Here is a 15,677-nt window from a genome sequence, read left to right on the forward strand (position 1 = left end):
TTTTAAAAAAATGGTGACATTGCTTTCTGGGTTGACAGGCTCATCCTGTTTTTATAGTCATTCCAGTTGTACTTGTGGCATTGACGTGGTTGAGAACTTTTATTGGGTAGTTATTTGATAGTGCTTTTATTCAATTATAAAAAAGTATTGTAGTGTCCTCTGCGATTCTTGTTGTCAAGTTAGTAAAGTTTTTGATTTACATAAGCAATGAGTTTCAATTAACTTTGGCATTAGTGATTATTATTTTGGCCAATTTCTTAATCTCCATTACAGAATATTACTGAAAATAACATTTATTGTTATTGAGCATGAATCTGAGTTTGTTATTATTATTAAGTTATTATGGTTACGTAGTGCCCTCAACCATTAATTTTTTTATTTTGTGATAGTGTAAATTTCTGCACATTATTATTGAATTATATTAGCATATTATTATTAATACAAATTCACCTCACCAGAAAAAAGAGGGGAAGAAAAGAAGAATAGGTTATTTTGAAAACTTTGAAAGATCTGGATGTCAAATATTTTAGAGAACAAGGTTATGATTATGATTGTGTTGTGAGCAGAGAGTTTAAATGGACATAAGGACATATTGTCAAACGTCAACCTGTGCCTAACTTAAGCCTAGTGTGCATTATATGCCACACTGCTTAAATCTTGCAATCTTGGATTCTTGCCAAGGCATCAGAAATTGTTTTGGGATAACAGAAAATACACATATTCATTCCTTCATGTCACAAAGAGATAAGAAGTTTTATCAAAAAAGATCTAGAGCTATGAATTTTGCCCCGAATAAAATAAACTGCATTTAAAGGAATTAAATCCATTTGAAGGAACCTCATGAAATTAGTCAGTGAACTGACCGTAATGTGTCAATTGGTACCACTGCATTAATCAGTTCCATTCGTATGGTGAAATTTATTGTTTCCTTTCTATAAGCAAATCCGTATTTAGCAACAGCATTTTATTAAGTAGATAGCCACAAAATGAAAGTTTGGATTTGGCTTTCACGGTAAAACACGTTCACCCACAAAAAGAAAGTTTGGATTTGGTTTTCATGGTAAAACACGTTCAGATGCTTCAAGATCAATTATTGGATATAAAAAGGAGAAAAAAAAATGCAGATGATCATTTTGAGACACTTCTTTCTATAGCAACAGCAATGTGCGAGAAACATGAGATCCAGTAAATGACAGGTCGATTGGTCCAATGTGGATATTACAGATCCTGAATCATACTATCCTATTTTGGTCTTTCTGCCATTTTCGGATGCTATGATTACAGAAATTCAGAATAGGATTTTAGTCCATGAAGATATTTTATCTTCCCTTTTCCGCTTGGTATCTGGCTCATTTCGACATATTGGTCGTTTTATGAGGATGATCTTCTGGAAAATACTGCCTTCATCAACACTGAACAAGTACATGATTAATATTTTTTAAGAAAAAGATAAATGAGTATATTTCCAGTCACCTAATCATCGGTTATCAGTGTGTTAAATAGATGTGAAAAACAGATGTTTCCTAACATACACAAACTTTTTTTAGAACAGTTGCAGTTATACTAGTGACATCAGTACTTTAAGAAATTGGATGGTTTATATGAGGAATCCAACAGGGGAAAACAGACTAATCACACTGCCACTTGTGAATATATATTATACTGTAGGCATAAATGATAATGTAAAGTGTGCTCAGTAAGTTAGGCCAAAAGAGCCATCATATAATTATAATCTTATAATTTATTGTCATTTCCTAACTTGATAAGTTTAATATTTAATGCCAATGTATTTTGTTGTAACATTTAATAGTAAACAAAATTTAGTACTATTTTCTATAGCCATATCATCACTATTGGGTCTTTAAAATATCACTTAGATTTTTTTCAGTTTGCCTAACCATTTGATATATGAATTTATGATAAGAGATTAAGAAAACACCCTCGTTCACTGCAGTAAAATTTGGAGATGTCATGATGATATGAACTTTTATGACCCTGACCAAAACCCTGAAATCGCCACTGGGATAACATAATGATTAACAATCATAGTTCTTCTAAAACAAGGTTTCATTCACAATAGACGACTTTACATACACACATACCGCTCCCAAATAAATAGTATTTTACTGCTATCAAAGCATCAAAATAGCACTGCAATGAAAGTTCATGCTTCAAAAATTTAAGGTTTGGAAATTGCAAGCTTGTTTGAATATTCTTTTTTTGACAAAATTCAGTTTCTTTACATCTACTGTCAAAAGTATACTTTGACAGAATTTTTGTAACTCCAATTAGGAATGAAAAACTAGAATTCTTGACTGACATAATATTCATCTTCTTTAAGAATTTTTGTATTTGTCTTTTATATTTATTTTGCATTTAATAAAACAGCCATTCTTTTCATAAAGTTATATAGATATTTAAAGTTGCCATTCCTATTCCCAGTTAGATTTTGTGCCAACATTTACATTTGGTATCAGGTCCCATTAGCCAGAAAATATTCTGTTCAAATTTTTTCATTTGAAACATCATACAAATCAAATAAAAAGAAAGATATTAAATCTAAAAAATAATTACCATAATTCTCCCCCTCCAAAAAAACACATCTAACATAAACAATGGATAAAGTATGCAATTAAAAAAAAACAGAATTAAATTTTTTACATCAATAATCCTCCAATGAATGGGAATCCTTCTCCACACAAGAAGCTGAAATAAGTAACCTCAGGAATAATAGTGATTGAAAACTGAGGAATAGTAACTGACATTAAAAATAATTTATCTCTTACTTTGCAGACTGATATTTTCATATGTCTAGATGCATACTATTTTAAGATACAAAAAATTCTTCCCCTTTTATTAATTAAAAAAAATAATTTCACATGCACTTAAAGGCAATAAAATATCTTAAATTACTTATTGCTGACTGAAATGTTTACAAAAATTTGTAAAACAAAAGTTTATAATTATCAATTTTTTTGTAATAAACTATTTTAAAGGTTTTACATATTAGACTAAAAAATTAATATTTAAAGAAATGTTTTTAAAAAATATGCTTTATGATTAAATGTACTAACAAATGAATATCATATTTAAAAATACAAAAATTCAACCTCAGTCTGGCGTTAAAAAATACTGCATTGATACAGTGGGGCATTCTTTTACCTTCAGATGCAAGAATCCTCAAATCCTTACCTTGAATTTTAATTTTTCCGGGGGATGTGGTCAGGAATATGAATATTGTTAGCTTTTAGTGATAAGCAAACATTAGTATCTACCGAATTTTTTTAATTTTTAGAGCTGAAATTTACAGAAGTAGGCTTATTCCAAGTTTGGTTTAGTTTAATAAAATGTTAAGATCTTAGAACTATAGAAAGAAATAATAAACAAAGTTGAATGAACCTCGAATAATTTATTTAGGGTTCAGATTTGGTGCGTGAAAGTGCAGTTGCCCATCGCGCCCTATTTTTTGACTTCGCTGATTCCACCCCCCCCCCGTTTTAGTCCATGTGTTATATTTTTGATCAGATAGCCTGGCTCAGTAAAAGTAGGCGGCCAGTGTAACTCTGATTAAAAATCCAGTTACGACCATATGCAGTGCTGATAACGACCACGTGTTTCTGAGACTCCTCTGCCGATGCTTTATTTTTCTTCTTTTTCTCCCTTTCTAGTAATTTCGTTCTCCCAGTGAGGAGGGACCTTTAACTGCCCTCCAAAATTGAGTGTTTTAATATATGTACGCTAAATACAAGGTTGTTATTGCGATTTTGATAAACATTGTTGTTTAACTAATTAATTTCATAGTGTCTCACTCTTCAGTGGTACACAGGCAATTAAAGTCTCTTTTAGAAGAAATGTGTGAATATGTGGATCTCCCCTTCTACAGCCATGTTCATTGGCTTAGATGAGGTAATGTCTTGAATAATTTCGTGTCATGCATGGAACACATTAGCAGGGTGTCTCTCGTGGAGTGAGGACGTGATACAATGAGCTCCCCACAAACCACTTGCAGCGACGCGACGCCGGACAGCATGGCCGGCAACCCTAACGATACCAACGCCGAGATGGATACTACGGTCCCTGTCTCTGACTGCGATCCCGTTCAAGAAATGAATCCTGATGATCTCCTGATTCAAATCAAACAACTGTATCTTCTCAAGGCCCGGTTCACCGACTTGGAACAGAATCTGAGCAGAGCCAGAAGATCGACGCCTCTCGCCAGCTTCGACATGAAGTGCGTTCAGCATGAATCACAGGTAACGCTTTCTAACCTTACCTCTCTTGCCAAACGCCTCAATTTGCCTTTATTTGCAATCCCCCCAACTGAGGATGAATGCATTAAAAAATTACTTAAATCTGCAAAAGAACTCTCAAATGATGTTATCTCTGAAAAAACTGTTAATTTGGATAAAAGTCAAAATTTAGCTAATAATCAAAGCAATAAACAAATCTTAAAGCCAGCAAAATTACAAGCTGAAAAAATCCTAACCAGTACCAAAAAAATTCAAAAATTATCCTTAAATTCTCGCGAAAATACTGAATTTCCAAAAAATAAGAAAATTCGTAAAGTTGATGATGAAGGTTTTCAACGGCCTCCTCGCCATCTTGTTGCACGAGGAGCGCAAAATTCCCCCACAAAACCAGTATTGAACAATAGCCTTCCGCCATTTTGGAGTGAGAAACCAGAGGAGGAACTACCTCCCACCCAGCCTACTGATATTCCCCCTCAGAGGGAGAAAGAGAATGATGATCTAGTGGAGCAACCCAGCGACGGTACCCCCCCCCTACTGATAGCTCTAAGAATTCCAAAAGAAAGATTCCATTCTTTTTTGTCGAGCCTAAAGATTTTGAATTCCTTACATCTTTAGTGCAAGCAACTGTGCCTACGGCTATATGCAGGATGAAGGGCAAGTTTTTGCGTATAGAGATGCAAGCAGAAGAAGATTATCGTTCGGTGGCCCAAATTCTAAATAATCAGGGCGCCGAATATAAATCGTTTAACCTAAAGCAAGATCGGCCCGTAAAGGCTATACTACGCGGCTTGCCAAACACTGCAAAAGCAGACAAAATCAAGTCTGAACTGCAGCTTTTAGGTTACTCTGTCATCAATGTAACACAACTCCGTAGGCACAGGTCCCGCTATCCCATGCCATTATTTCTAGTTCAATTAAACCCATCTTTGAATGTGTATGATATATTTGAAGAAACTTCAATGTTTGGCATCGAAATTAAATTCGAAAAGCATATCGGGAAGAAGGGGCTGAGCCAATGTTGGCGCTGCCAGGGCTTCTTCCATAGTTCCGCAGTGTGCACACTGCCAATCCGGTGTCTGAGGTGCGCCGGACCGCATTACGCGTACCAATGCACCAAAGACCCGGAAGAAGCTAACACCTGTGCGAACTGCCTTGGGCGGCACGCAGCCAACTGGTTTCACTGCCCCAGAAACCCGGCAAATAAGAATAAAACCCCCCCTATTAGATCGGATAGCGGGATTTCAAAATTTGTACCGGCTCCGGTTAAAGCTCCACATAGCAGCACGGACCCCTCTTTTAGTGATGTCGTTTCCGGACGGAAAAATCCCGGACTACCATCATCTACAAAAGAACTGAAGCAAGCTCCTGCATCGAAGCAAGCTCTGAAGCAGAGTCCTCTCCTCCAGCCAACACCACCGGCCCAGGCTCCAGCCCCAACCGTAGATGATGGCAGCTGCACAGATACTCTTCGGAGCATCTTCCAAATAGCCTCTGAATTTCAAATTGAACATAAGATTCTCCTTGAAGCTTTTAGAAATGCTCTCCCTAGGCTCCGGAATGTCTCCACGGGGCCTGAGAGAGCATTTTATATTTACGAGGCATACTGTGGCCTCCTAAACTAAAGGCTTCACGTTCAACTGTGCAACTGGTGAAGATACTCTCCTGATCTCCTACTGGAATGCCAATGGAATCAAGAAGAAGATTCACGAAGTCCGGGATTTTATTAATGAGCATCACATGGACCTACCTCTTCCTCGTTCAGGAGACACATCTGGTTGAGGGACTTAGTGCGAACATCGCGAATTATTTCTGCTACCGAAATGATAGAGAGGTATGCATCAGTGACACTGTTCGTGCTAGTGGCGGTACTAGCATATATGTAAAACGCTCCCTAAAACATTCTAGGATACCCACGCCACCACTGGAGGCCTTAGAAGCGACTATAGTACAAATTCATATTCCGAATTGTCCCCCAATAGCAGTAGCGTCCTGCTACATGCCTCCGAGACAGGGACCTGCATTTATCCCTGATCTCAGAAAATTAAGTGGTGTTGCAAATAACCTGATTATCGCAGGAGATTTAAATGCCTGTCATAGAAGTTGGGATTGTGTCACTGCCAACAACTATGGCGATAAACTCAAAATTTGGGCTCAGGACGCCCGTATCCAAATTATTGCGCCAAACACACCTACCCATTTCCAGTTTCCTGGGGGGTTAGGTGCTCCTTCCATTATTGATTTGGCCTTATTTAAAAATATTCCAGTATATTATTCGACCGAAGTGATTCCGGAATTGTCCTCCGACCATTATCCGGTTCACCTCACCCTTAAAACATCCAAAATTAACCAAAATTTACTGGCGCAAGTCTCCACAAATTGGGACAACTTTCGGCATGTCTTGGAAAATGGTATTCTCCCCCCTATCAAAATTAACGATAATCAGGAGGTTGACTTAGCCATTGACAGGCTCAACCAAACCCTAGGAAGTGCATTTACAGCAGCTTCCAAACCCAAATTCAGGCAAAATTATTATAAATTACCTGATCACATTAAAGAAAAAATCAAAATTAAAAAGCGCCTTCGCAGAGATTGGCAAAATACACGTTTGGAAGACTTTCGAGTGCAACTGCGAAGGATCCAGAATGAGATCAAGTCTGACATTAAGAAATACACAGACGAAAAATACGCAAACTACCTTAAGTCCTTAAAGACTTCTGATAATAGCCTCTGGGTTGCTAGCGCACGGCTTCGCAAACCAAAACACGACATTCCCCCCCTAATGGGCACGATCAATGACCGGATGGCATTAACAGACACCGAAAAAGCTGAACGCATAGCGGACAGCCTTCAAACACAATTTTCACCTAACACTGGACTCATGTTCGATACCTGTGCAGAGCATATGCATGAAGTCCAACACCAAGTTGAAGAATTTCTCTCCTCAGATACAACTTCTGAGGAACCCATCACCACAACAATGACTGAGATTTCTGCCTTTGTCAAAAATCTCACCCCTGCAAAAGCACCTGGCCTGGATAGGATTTCTAATCGCATGATTAAAAATTTACCAGTAAAATTCATATTTTACCTAGCAGTTTTGATAAACCCAATGCTAAGGTTAAAATATTATCCTCATAGCTGGAGGAATGCATTAGTCATTCCTATTCTAAAACCTGGAATGGACCCAAAGGTCCCTCAAAATTATAGACCGATCAGCCTCCTGTCTTCACTTAGTAAAATTTACGAAGCTATACTGCTTAGATACCTGAATGATTTCTGCCGAAACCGAAATATTATTATTCCTCAGCAATTCAGTTTTCGTGCTAAACACTCAACTCAGGCCCAGCTACTGAGGGTAGTTGAAATCATTCACACAGGATCTCGCAGTGGAAAGCCTACAGCTATTGTTTATTTAGACGTAGCAAAGGCTTTCGACAGGTGTTGGCATATCGGAATTTTATTCAAGCTCATGCGACTTGAAATTTCGGCAAATTTTGTGCACATAATGCACTCTTACCTCACTAACCGTACCTTTTCTGTCAAAGTTAAATATTCTGTCTCTTCTCCTCGTCCTATCCTGGCGGGGGTGCCTCAGGGAGGAATTCTTAGCGCTACGCTCTTCAACTTGTATGTAAATGACATACCACAAACACCAAGTGTCGATCTAGCACTCTATGCAGACGACACAGCCATCATCTCACAGCACTCAACACTACATGCCACTCTCAATCACCTACAGCTGTATTTAACAGACTTGGAGTCCTGGCTCATTACCTGGAAAATCAAAATTAATGTCGCAAAAAGTGCCGCCACAGTTTTCTTTTCCAGAAAGAGGAATGTCCATAGTCAACTCCCTCCACTCAGATTATTTGAAGAAAATGTACCCTGGGTGGACTCATACAAATATCTGGGAGTATATCTGGATGCGAAGCTGCTCTGGAATACCCATATCAACTATGCAATATCCAAAGCCTGTACTACAAGAACTCAACTGATGTCCCTTCTCAAAAGAACCAGCAACCTCTCTCTCAACAACAAGATCCTCCTGTATAAAAGCACCATCCTTCCAATCCTGACCTACGCAGCTGTCGTATGGTCAACTGCCGCCAATAGCCACCTGAAGAAAATTCAAGTATTCCAGAGCGTCACGCTTCGTATTCTGACAAATGCTCATTATTTCGTCCGTAATGAAGTGCTTCATAACGATCTCAAAATTCTACCCTTTGATGCCTTTTTCCGGCAAAATTCAGCCAAATTCTTTAATAGATTATCACAGATCGAAAACCCAGTCTTGCACTCACTTCCTGCTTATGATCCAGCTGAGCCCAGCTCAGCTAAGCGACCTAGGAGCGTTCTAGATAGAACATTCAACATCTTTCCTAGGAAGCCAAAGCGGAGGTGTCTGCTTGACTAGGAATTCTTTCTAAAAATTTTTAAAATTAACTAGCACTTCACGGGCCTAACCCGGCGACCCTTAATTATCTCTATATTACCACATGCCCGCCGGACCTAATTCGGCCTCGTTTCTCGGTTCTATATCCGTGCTGCTATAGTTAACATGCTCCTCCACTTGCCAAGACCTCATCTTTTCATAAAACACGGTCCAGACAATTAAAATTCAAAATTACAATAGCTTTAAAGATTCTTTAATACTTTATCAATCTACTTAAACTATTTAACTATTAAAATTTAAATAATTATTCTAATCATTAAAATTTATCGCTTTCATAATGCTACTCCAAACACTTTTATGATATGAATTTTTGTTTCCAGCAATCTGCATATAAATATACAAGCTTGCATATCTTCAGTTATCATCTTCAATCAGGTAATTCAGTTTAATCCTGTCCCTATTTTTATTTCTCCCCCCTTTTTAATCCACCTCTCCTCTCCAACTTAAACCACTTTTCCTCGCCTGTCTTCCCTTTAACTCTCTTAAAACTTCTCCGTCTTTTTTACAGTTAACTTTCTTCACGGTTCTTTCCGCTCCAAAAGTTGCTCCTATTCTTCCTTCGCCACGGGCGGTAGGAGAACTTTTTCGCCTCTCGAATCCCCTTCCCCCCTCCTCTTTGCTCCTCCATCCCCTGCTCCGAGTTTTAGTCGTAAGACTCTCTCTCCCCCCCAGCCCATCCCCAAGGCATTAGCAACTACTGCGGTTTTCCGTATTACCTAATATACCTTTCCCAAGCCCTGGAACATTATGTTTCCCGGCTGATTGTCTTCCAACCTTTCCGATTCCATTAATGCAATGCATTCAGGAATTCGCCTTTAATCATCACCTCTCTCTCTTTCAATGTAGTAAAACAGGTTGAAAGCAGAAAGAATTTTTTCATCCTTAGTGTGGACTCCTTACTCACTTCTTTCCCCGTAAACCCTTAATGGTTTCCTTCATTACCCTTTAGCCAGTGCTTTTTCTTAATTACTTCAGTTTTCTTAACGAAGTTGTGGAGGTAATTGCATTAAGTTGCAAAGGTACTCCGGAAAATATCGCCTTGGGCCTTGCACCACATGAAATTTTTCTTAATGAAAAGACAAAACATTCCCCCAAATGGAATGATAAAGAATGGCTATGCAAATTGATGTTTCTGACTGATCTGAAATAAACTAACTAAACTTCTGAATAAAACATCTCAATGAACTAAACTTAGGATTGGAAGGAAAGGGCCAAATAGTGCTTAAACGTTTTGAATATTGAAAAAGCTTTGTTACAAAATTAAATTTATTTTCTATATTACTGTTACCAGTACCTAAATTATTGATATTAGTATCAGTACCTACAACTACTTCCTGAACATTTAAGAGCTTACAAATACATCGACAATAGACAAAGATAAATTTCAAAACTACGTTAAAGCACTTAAGGAGGCATTTTTTAAAAGAGACAGACTTTGAATCTTGTATGTCTATATTTTTCTTCCTAATCATACCAGATTTAAAAACCACATTAATAACCCCATCCAAACTGTCAATTCTTGAGTGAATGGAAATTGAACTTACTTAACTTACTACTTTGCTACTGAAATTGCTGGATGCCAATGCCAGAGAGATTTAATTGCTTGAAGAAAATTGTGTGAGCTCTGTTTTCCACTTTTGGTTCCACATATATATGTGAACAAATCTTTCCTCATATGAAAAATATTTTGAATTCACAAAGATACAAATTATGCCCCTGATGTTGTGGTATTAAGTAGAGCAGCGCAGGAAAAAAGTTCGCATTAAAATTTCATTTTTTTATATATTGAAGGAATACTTACACTTTATGTTGTTTATTTTAATAAATATATTTAAAAGATACATAATATATGTACAATTTAAATTTTTTATTCATGTTAAAGGAATAGTTATACTTTATGTTGTTTATTTTTATGTTAATAAACATGTTTAAATTATGCATAATTAATATATAATAAAACTCTAAATCGGTATTTTTGACCTGTATTCTCAAACTCTGCATACATTGCTGCATGAATCGAATTGTTTAAAACACTTCCTACTGTGCAGCTACCATAGCTACAACATTGCTGACTCCTACTCCAGCTATTCAATACCTTACTTTATTGAAATTTATGCAAATGGTACACTTAGCATAATATAATACATACCTGTAACTTATCTAACTCTGCTGCTATTTCATTTACTTCTAAAATTTGTGGAGTCACTTGAATATCCTTCTTAATGTTTTGCATCCATGAACGTATCTTATAGACATAAAATAAATAATTCTGCCACAGAGAAAGAATTTGTTTCATTCTAGACATTTTTGCTGCATATGTGGTTTCTAAGGAGCTCCATTCCATCTGAAATTTGTTAAAAATCTTAAGAAAACTGGCAGTGTAAACTTCACTCCTTGTGGATGTTTGCTGAAGTCCAGTATCCATCATATGTTGTACAATAATTTCATGGCAATGAATATAAACTTCTAGTATCTGTAAAAAAATTAAATAAATCATAATATATCCATCAGAGTAGATCACAAAACAAAACAAAAAAATCACAGCATTCTCTACTATATTTAAAAAAAAAAAATACTACTACATTTTATTCTTGATTATCCAGACTAATGGCAGGGAAGAAAGGTCACAGATAATTGAAAAACAGAGATAATTCAAGCTATCAATTTTCGTGTATATTGTATTTATTTATTTCTCAAATAAATCAGTAATTTTACTTCCTTCTGAAGCTACTAATTTAAAAATGACAAATAAGCATAAAATGAAACAGATTTTATAAATGATTTTTCCTAACTCAGTGGGATAAGATTATACATTCAAGAAATATAATCAAAATGGCTGACGAACTGAATCTGGTACAAAGAGTATTAATGGTTAACCAAATAAATAAATTAATTAAATATAAGTTCAAACTTTTAATCTAAAAATGCGTATAATGCATGATTTTAGGCATATAATTAACATGTGATTAAAAAAAATAAAACATCCAATAAATGTTGTTCAAAATAGGTTGACAAATCAAAATTGGTAGAATGGTAGCATTGTTTAACCAAAGAAGTAAATGGAATTAAATAAAAGTTCAGAACTTTAAAATAATCTGATGTGAACACCACATGATTTCCTTGTATTGCCCACTAAATTATACACACTTTCTACTGCACTTCATTTAAACTTATTTTCTCGAATTATTCTAATTTAAATAACTGATCCCTTAGGGAAGGTTGAAAGTGATATAAAAAATGGCAAATTTTGAAATTAAACATCCAAGTCAATTTTTGTCATAAGAAGTCAAAGTTCTTATAATTTTAGTTTTTCGTACCCAAATATAAATATAAGAACTGGCAGATGACATTGAAAGTGAAATTTTGCTGTCTGTCATAATTTTTTTTTTAAATTTGAAATTGCCAAACTATGAATATTTTCATCATTTAAAACACTTCCGTAATTAGAAGTATATGTCTACGACAAAAGATTGTGAAAATAAAGAAATAAAGGCCAGGTTGTGTGTGTATACATATATATGCACTTTTGGTACTGCAATTGCAATAAAAAAAGAGAGGTGCATAACTAGATGTTACAGCAATCCCATACACATTTTTGAGTTATGCCAGATACACATGTCAATGCATACATATATATACATACGCATGTACCTAAATACAAATGTTCCAAAAAAAAAAATGCCCAAATGGATTCAGGGGTGGTAAAAATGGATATTTCCATTGAAATATGCTACCCTAAAGTTTTTCGGGATTACAATATTTCCTTTACTTTGTATTAGGGAAGTAAAAAAACATTCATAATACATGATTTTATTCAAATAACTAAAATGTGATTTCGAAAAAAGATATCTAAGCAACAACGCAAAATTCACAGAGAAATTAGGGAAAGGAAACTTAAGATATATCACTGTACAGCTAAAAGAAATACACAGCAATTTATATATATATAAACAAAGCTCTTTTTGCCAATCTGGCAGAGAAAAAATAAAATATTATTTATGAAAGAAAATGTGTCTTCCTCATCCTAACATGATGCTTTTCAAATACTAATGCACAAATGAAACTGCTCTTTTAATAAGATTTTTGGAAATATTTTATAACTACACAAATTCAAAATGTTTTATAATTGAAGTTTAATTAAATGTATTAATCTTATAACCTAATCATTCAAAGATTTCTTAATAATTCAGCAATGATAAATAGAATGCACATTAGCTCTTTCAAGAAGTAAAATAAAATTCTCAAAATAAATTTCAATGATTTTTCCTCAAATATTAATAAAAATTACAATAAATAATATGATTTGGGAAAAAGTCAGAAACTGAGACAAACTTTTAAAACAGCAATGTTTGTTTTAATCCCTTGACATAAAATGACGTCCAGAAGACATCATTCATTTGATGTGTTACAGACTTTGATGCCTTCAAGACATCAAGAACTGTCTTCAGCCAATGCTGTGAAGTATATTATTATTGTTATATGGCAATGTAAATTTGAAAATATATTGGGTTGGAGGGAAAGTTCTGTCGTATTTTAAAGAAAATATTTGAATTCATTTATAAAAATATGTGTTTAATATTAATCAATTATATATGCTCCGTTATTTGTTACAACCTGTTGCCATCTTCCAGGTAACCTGTAAATTCCTGTTTTGTAGAAGTTCTCATCCATGGAGTTAAAATAGTCAGCAACTGCCTTAGAAACACTTTCAAAAGACTTGAATTTTTCCCCGTTAGATAATTTTGCAGAGATCTGAACAGGTAATAATCAGAGGGTGCAATGTCAGGTGAATACAGGGGGTGACTAAGGATTTTCCATCCTAACGCATTCAGTTTTTGTAGTGTCACCACTGCAGTATGCGGGCGAGCATTATCGTGATGGAACACTATTCCTTTTCTGGACGCTAAAGCTGGTCTTTTTTCTTTGATAGCTGCATTCAATTTATCCAGCTGATTGCAGTACAGATCCGCGTTGATGTTTTTTCCCTGTTTCAGCAACTCGTAATACACTGGACCTTTCCTGTCCCACCACAAACAAAGCAGTACTTTTCGTTGATGGATACTTGGTTTTGGAACTGTTGCTGATGATGTTCTTGGTTTGCAGTAAGATTTTTTTCTTTTAATATTCTCGTAAAGAATCCACTTTTCATCTCCAGTAACCAGCTTGTCCAAAAACGGCTCCGCATTGTGTCTAATCAGATGTGATGAACATATTCTTACACGATCAGACAAATTCTTTTCCGTTAATTCATGTGGAACCCAAACACTTTGCTTTAACACAAACCCAAGAGATTTAATGTGATCTCCAACAGTTGTATGATGAATGCCAAACTCTTCTGCAATTTCTCGACTTGTTAAATGTGGATTATTTTCCAACATGGATCGCAAAACATCATTATCGATCTTGGATGGTCGTCCAGATCGAACACTTTCTTTGAGACTCAGGTCCCCGGAACGAAATTTGCTAAACCATCTTTGACAAGTACGAACATTTACAATATCTTTTCCAAATACCGCACATAAATTTTTACATGCAACAGATGCGTTGCTTCCTTTTTGGAATTCATATAAAATGCAGTGTCGTAAATGCACTTTATGTACCGACATGTTTTTCCCTTTAAATATTACAAGTAAATGATGAACATAAAAAAGGGCACCTTTTATATTATACAGCAGCTAAAAAAACAAAAAAAAATCCGATTGACTCACTAACCAGATGCTTTTTTTTATTTTTTATTTACAAGAAAAATCACCTGCCTATTTAAAATAGGACAGAACTTTCCCTCCAACCCCATAATTTTCTGTTTCTATGCTTGCACAAGAGTGTCCACAATTGAGCCAAATTAAATGGCATTCTTTGGACATGTCGACACATATTTTATTTATATGTCAAGGGGTTAATTAACACGTTATTCTTTATTATTAAATCATTTCTGCACTTCTATTTTCCCCATCGATTCTGCAAGACATGTACATTAAATGTGTTTGAATAACAAATGTGAATGCATGTTTAAACAGAGTGTGTTGGGAACTCAGTCAGTGCTACATTCTTCTGTATTTCTTGCAAGTGGATAGCAGAGTTAAAGTTTAGTTGATGCTTTAGTTTGTAAATTATTAGCCTGTACTACAAATGAACTTTTAGTTGCTTTCATAATTGTTGCATTCTCTTGATATTCTTGAAAATTATTTAAAGATGAGATAATAAGTAATCTGCAGTTCGAGATGGTTAAAAATTTTTTTAAAATTAAGTATAACTTGCAAAATGATGTAAAAATGTCTTAATCTTGCAAAATGATGTAAAAATGAAAATGCATTATGCATAAAAACTTCCACGTACAAATATGAATGTAGTCGCATAACTTACCTGAAACTTAAGATAATGGATAAATAAATTCCTATAATCCAGGGGAATCTCTTTCACTTGAAACTGTCTAAATGTATTGAGGAATTTAAAAATTAAAATATAATTTTCCCAGAAGGATGCATTTTTAGAATAAGCTTCTGTCAACCTAAAGTAATGTCGAGATAGTTTGGATATTAGCTCTTGAATTTGGAGAAGAAGTGTTGACAGACTGCATATTATAGAGAAATCAGTGATATTTCCAAGAGAAATTTCTCCTCTCATACACTGGAGAGATGCATAATGGGATGCAGTATCACAAACAGAGACCTGAAATAAGATGAAAAACAAGATTAAGATACCTATAAAACATTAACAGAATAATCCTTATTTTATTTCTAAAAAGGATTACAGACATTAAAGTAAATAATTATATCATAAATGTCCAGTATATTAAAAAAAACTTTCAATTAGAAAAATATCTTCTATTCAAACTTTGTAAGAATATAGTTTACTTAGTAAAAGAAATAATTGTTACAAAAAATTTAATCTTTACCCCAGTATTTTCTAGATTTCTACCAATATCTTCCTTAGAACATGGAATGGCATCACTTAAGTCCTATGAAAGAAACATA

General features: G+C 35.0%; 1 protein-coding gene across 7 annotated transcripts in view; it reads right to left on the reverse strand.

The window, feature by feature from the left end:
- Msp300 (Muscle-specific protein 300 kDa) overlaps positions 1 to 15,677 on the reverse strand; it is a 513,656-nt gene that overhangs the window by 46,526 nt on the left and 451,453 nt on the right. For all 7 annotated transcript variants that reach the window (XM_085806588.1, XM_085806589.1, XM_085806592.1 and 4 more), the window contains 3 exons: positions 15,599 to 15,661; positions 15,067 to 15,372; positions 10,853 to 11,176 (listed from right to left, as the gene is read on the reverse strand). In XM_085806588.1, the coding sequence (XP_085662714.1) occupies positions 10,853 to 11,176; positions 15,067 to 15,372; positions 15,599 to 15,661 (693 nt within the window). The remainder of the gene's footprint in view (positions 1 to 10,852; positions 11,177 to 15,066; positions 15,373 to 15,598; positions 15,662 to 15,677) is intronic.

This window comes from Stegodyphus dumicola, chromosome 12 (assembly GCF_044657685.1).
Source record: "Stegodyphus dumicola isolate Sdum_Otavi_A_Nest chromosome 12, ASM4465768v1".
Classification (NCBI taxonomy): Eukaryota; Metazoa; Arthropoda; class Arachnida; order Araneae; family Eresidae; genus Stegodyphus; species Stegodyphus dumicola.